The sequence below is a fragment of the Galendromus occidentalis genome, unplaced genomic scaffold (genome assembly GCF_000255335.2).
Source record: "Galendromus occidentalis unplaced genomic scaffold, Mocc_1.1 scf7180000077430, whole genome shotgun sequence".
In the NCBI taxonomy this organism is placed as follows: domain Eukaryota; kingdom Metazoa; phylum Arthropoda; class Arachnida; order Mesostigmata; family Phytoseiidae; genus Galendromus; species Galendromus occidentalis.
The window spans coordinates 71,654-76,536 of record NW_003805418.1 but is presented as its reverse complement, the minus strand read 5'-3'; the positions used below and the strand labels follow the sequence as shown (position 1 = coordinate 76,536).

General features: G+C 51.2%; 1 protein-coding gene across 1 annotated transcript; it reads left to right on the top strand.

Moving 5' to 3' along the window:
- Nucleotides 1-223: 223 nt before the first annotated feature.
- On the top strand, nt 224-4,770 carry Caper (RNA-binding protein 39-like protein Caper). Its single transcript, XM_018639299.1, has 5 exons — nt 224-788; nt 2,064-2,130; nt 2,210-2,283; nt 2,402-2,692; nt 2,813-4,770. Exons 2-5 carry the CDS (start codon nt 2,077-2,079, stop codon nt 3,912-3,914), a joined length of 1,521 nt encoding a protein of 506 aa, XP_018494815.1. The 5' UTR covers nt 224-788; nt 2,064-2,076; the 3' UTR covers nt 3,915-4,770.
- The last annotated feature ends 113 nt before the right edge of the window (nt 4,771-4,883 follow it).

The window sequence follows — 4,883 nt, the reverse complement described above, 5'->3', positions numbered from 1 at the left end:
TGGGGCGCTCGCGAAGGAATCTCGTTCGCATCTTGTCTCGCTCAAGAGGAATTCATAGGAGTAGTCGAGAACAAAAGAGGGGTTCGGACCGCGGGCCGAGCGAATGCATTCAGCCGTAGAGGGCTCTGCGATCGAGAAAGAGAGAAGCAGCGCCGCTGCTGCTCTCGCAGCTCCTAATACCGCGTCTCCAGGTCGGACTCTACGCCGCGCCGTCGCCATCACACATTGTAGAGTGATTGTCGGTATGTGGTGGTGTGTGCTGCCGATGCCGCGTTGTTAGGCCTAAGCATAAGATTAATCGCCTGCGGAACTCGTGCTTGTGTTGTTCCTGCGCCATCACTGTAATTCTGGCGTCCGACAGAATTGTTCGGAGAGCATTTCCCGCTTGTGGTTAAATCGCGGCCGTGAGCCATCGGCGAAGCTTCCGGACCGACGGCCGAACGATCGATAAGGACCTAAATTTGAAGCTCATTGACCGAAATCGTTTTATTCAACTTCGAGTCTGCACACAGGAACGGAGCGTATAGACCAACTGCACCGTGGATATCGTGTCGTGGCTCCTGCTCAACGTTTTCGTGATCGTGAGCTCGCTGATCGCGTGAAATCAAAGCTCCTCGAATCAGCTCGACCATCTGAACTCGCACTATCGTTCTCGACTGCCGCCTCAGGAGGGCTAACAGGTAAACAATCCAGCTCCTCGGACGGCTCTGCGTAGGGCAGTGAACGAAGTTTGTCCTAGTGAATCTAGCTCGTCATCGTATTCCTCGCGTCTACAACGCCTCCACTGGGTGAGTTCAGTTCTTCACTATCGATTATTAATAAATCGAGGATGGGAATATATGATGCATTCAGGTAGAGCCATGCGAACTATTCCGGGACAATCTCAATCATATTATTCCGATGCATATGAGGTCTCGCGCCTCATGGATTTTTGTCAAGAGTACGAGGCGATCGATCACAATCATAGCCGTGTGGCCGATTCATTCCGAAGGATATTGGGTCGAGAGTCCTCCGATATCGCCGCTCTCGAGAGCAGGGCGTTTCTGCTCTAAACGAATCATCTTTGTGACGAACCACGAGGGGCTCGTTCGCTTAGAATTTCAGTGCTTCCCTAGGCTGATCGAGAATTCGGGTCCGACCTTCGGCCGGCTCGCTTGCTGAGCAAACACAGGGTGCTATTCTGATATCTGCCCTTCCTCGGAGCGATATTTCGAAATGCAGAGCACTCGAGCACCGAGTTCTATGATAATGGCTATGGTATGGCATTGCATCTCATGTGAGAAAGAGCCGGCCTATCGGAATATAGTGTGTCGCGTCGCGAGATTTCCGAGCTGCCCTCGATAAATGTTTTACGACAAGTCCATTACGTCATCGAAGAGCGCTTATCTGATCTGGATCGTTATCCACCCGAAACATGAAATCTCACCGAACCCTGTGCGAATATTGAGTCTATTCGAGTTAGGTATGCGGAGCTCGTGGCGTGATATGATGCATCCGGGGTTCGTGCGAGCTTCTTTCGCCTCAGGATGATACACCCTCATGCTTTAGGGAGGGTCGACGGGCTATGCTCCTTATGGCTTAAAAAAATCGATCGGTCTCATCAGTATATTGAAATAGCCGTCTGAGGAATTTCCGAAGGCCTCGCATGAACTCCCGATAAATACTGGGTAGACTTGCATAAATTCACGATATCCCGGAAAATAGTTAAACAGACTCAGCCGGGATCGAAAATTCCTCAGTTTTTGAGTACCTCAATATCTCAACGCGGAGAATAGCGTGTCGCTTCATGAGGTATATACCCATTCGCTGCCGTCATCTGTTCCATGCTGGGATTGTGATCCCTAAGTCAACTTGATCAAGCGTCCTCGCCACGGAGAATTAATACTCGGAAGGATTCTGCGCAATATGAGCTTCGCATCCCCATGAAGCCAGATGACTTACGGACTCCGGAAAAGAATCATTCTCCCCCGATTAGCTCCTCAATCCGGAGCTCATGTGACCCGATTGAATTCCTGTCTCCACGAGACTGACGATGGCTTGAAACTAATCTTTATCCATTTCAGGCCATCAGCGATCATGGCATCTGCGGATGTGCATCAGAACGGATCCCCCTCCCCTAGGAGTGACCACGTGAGTGCCTCTCGATTTCAATCCTGCTGCCATGAATCCCCGCATTCCTCGAATTCACGTTCACAATTCCTCTTTCCAGGGCGTACCAAGCAGCAACGGGCACGACTCCATGAAAGAGTCGTCGAGCGCTGACAAGGAGAATACGAAGAACAGGTGAGTTTTCCTCATCCAGAGAAAGCGACGGCCCTGTCTCAGCGACCATTGAATCCATCTCGATACGTGGAAAACTTGAAAAGTTTTATAACATAATTGAATCACGTTCCTATTCCAGATCTCGATCACGTTCTGTTCAAAAAGATCGGCGTCCTCGCGAAAAGGACCAAAAAGATAGAGACAGCAAACGCCGCCGTTCGAAGGAACGAAGTAAGAAATCCAGGTCTCGTTCCAAGTCGAAAGACAGAAAGCGTTCCAAGTCTCGGGACAGAGACAGAGACAGAAGACGAAAGTCTCGTTCCAGGTCGAGAGACAGGCGTCGACGCAGTAAATCCCGAGACAATCAACGAGGCAGGCGCGAAAACAACAGAAGATCGAGGAGTCGCTCCCGTGACAGGAGGAAGGACAGGTCTCGAGACCGAAGGCCTAAGAGATCCCGCAGCCGTGATCGGGATAACTACAGAAGACGCAGGTCCAGGAGTCCGCGCAATAGGCGGAGGTCGATATCCCGATCACCGATTCGCGGTAGAGGTTTGAGTCCATTCCAGAGAAAAGGCGGGGAAGACATGAGCACTGAGGAGAGAGATCTGCGAACCGTTTTCTGCATGCAGCTCAGCCAGAGGATTCGCGCTCGTGACCTCGAGGACTTCTTCAGCGCCGTCGGAAAAGTGCGTGACGTTCGTATGATAGTCGATAACAAAACCCGAAAGAGCAAGGGAATCGCCTACGTTGAATTTTTCGACCTCGAATCCGTGCCTCTAGCCATGGGACTCAACGGTCAAAAGCTATTCGGCGTCCCTATCATTGTCCAACCGACACAGGCCGAGAGGAACCGTCAAGCGAACCAGACGGCTGCTTCGACGAAGGGTCCGATGAGGCTCTACGTCGGTAGTTTGCACTTTGACATTTCAGAGCAGATGCTCAAAGAGATCTTCGAACCATTCGGAAGACTGGATCGCGTCGAGCTGATCAAAGAAGACACCGGAAAATCTAAAGGATACGGATTCGTAACGTTCCACGAGGCGGACGCCGCAAAAAAGGCCATGGAGCAGCTGAACGGTTTCGAGCTCGCCGGACGCCCCATGAAGGTCGGGAACGTTACTGAAAGAGGTATGGACGGCAGCGCGCCTTCGATTCTCGATAACGAGGAGCTCGATAGAACCGGTATAGAGCTCGGAGCTCACGGTCGCCTCGCATTGATGGCTAAACTCGCTGAGGGAACCGGGATTCAGCTCCCCGACGCGGCCAAGACCGCTCTGCAACAAATGCAATCCGCTCCGTCTTTCGGTCAAACGAACAACGCCCAGCAGGAATCTATAGCTACTCAGTGTTTCCTCCTGAGCAACATGTTCGACGCGGCCGAAGCTCACCAAGAAAAAGACTGGGACCTCGAACTTCGCGAGGACGTTCTACAAGAATGTCGTAAACACGGCGGAGCCGTACACTGCTTCGTAGACAAGGAAGCAGCCAACGTCTACGTGAAATGCCCATCGATCGCTACGGCGGTGGCCGCGGTCGGCGTTCTGCACGGGAGATTCTTCGCGGGTCGCGTGATCACCGCCGCTTACGTGCCCGTCATGACGTACCATCAACTTTTCCCCGATGCAGTCAGTGCGAAGACCCTCCTGTGAGAGGGAACGCGTGAATCGTCCAGTTGTTATGCTTCGTCGTCGTAGCCGCTGTCTTCATTGAGGTTAGAGTCCGAACAGCCTGAGACATCCATTTTGGAGTCGAGAGCTGAAGGAAGAACTCAGTTTAGACTCGACGAAGTGAGCCCTGAAATATACCGAAAATACATACATGGGACGACTATACGTGGGAGAGAGACTCCGGATAGACAGACTTACATCTGTACATGCGTCTAAGGATTCGCCATACTAATAACTACATTTAAGCAAACTCGATTGAGAAGAGTGTCAGGCATACGATATGTAATCACAGTATAGTTTACAGAGTAGTGGGCAAGCTTGCTTTGCTTGAGTACCTTATTATCATCAGGGCGGTTCGTCATCGTCCGAACAACCAGCAGATAGCCACTGAGACTCACGGCTCTCCGAACTCGAGCTTCACCAAGGAAGGCTTGGAAAACAAAAGTTATCTCTCCTCGTTTCCGTTGAACATTTTCCCCCGGAAATTTCTATGTAGACAGCAACTCGTCCATAAAGTGAGTCCCTTGCAGACTTGGTCATCTTCGTTGATTGAGAAGAAGAAGAGAATTCAGGGGAGCCACGGCATCATTCGATCCATAATCAGTCAATCACTCAGTCACGCGCGCACGCACGCACGCCCCCACGTGCTCGCTCGTTCGCTCGCACGTCACTCACGGTGGTGATGACGTTTACGACGACGGCCCCATCCTTGATGATCGCTTGGTCGGTCGGTCGACCGATCGATTGAATGATTGATTACGTGGAACACCAAAGTTTCATCAATCCGCTCGCTCAAGTGTAAGAATAAACGATGCGTTTCCCACTATATTAGTAAGGAGAATATGCGCGTTAATATATGCTACTGAAACACATATCTCCGATCCTTATCGCCTCTCCAATCGACTCATCCGCGAAGCGATCGATCTCTCTATCGATCGATGATTGTCTTCT

Coding starts and splice junctions, on each gene's coding strand:
- Caper (XM_018639299.1), top strand. CDS start 2,077: ATGGCATCTGCGGATGTGCATCAGAACGGATCCCCCTCCCCTAGGAGT. Junction 2,131..2,209: donor CCTCCCCTAGGAGTGACCAC/GTGAGTGCCTCT, acceptor TCCTCTTTCCAG/GGCGTACCAAGCAGCAACGG. Junction 2,693..2,812: donor CGTGACAGGAGGAAGGACAG/GTCTCGAGACCG, acceptor GATTCGCGGTAG/AGGTTTGAGTCCATTCCAGA.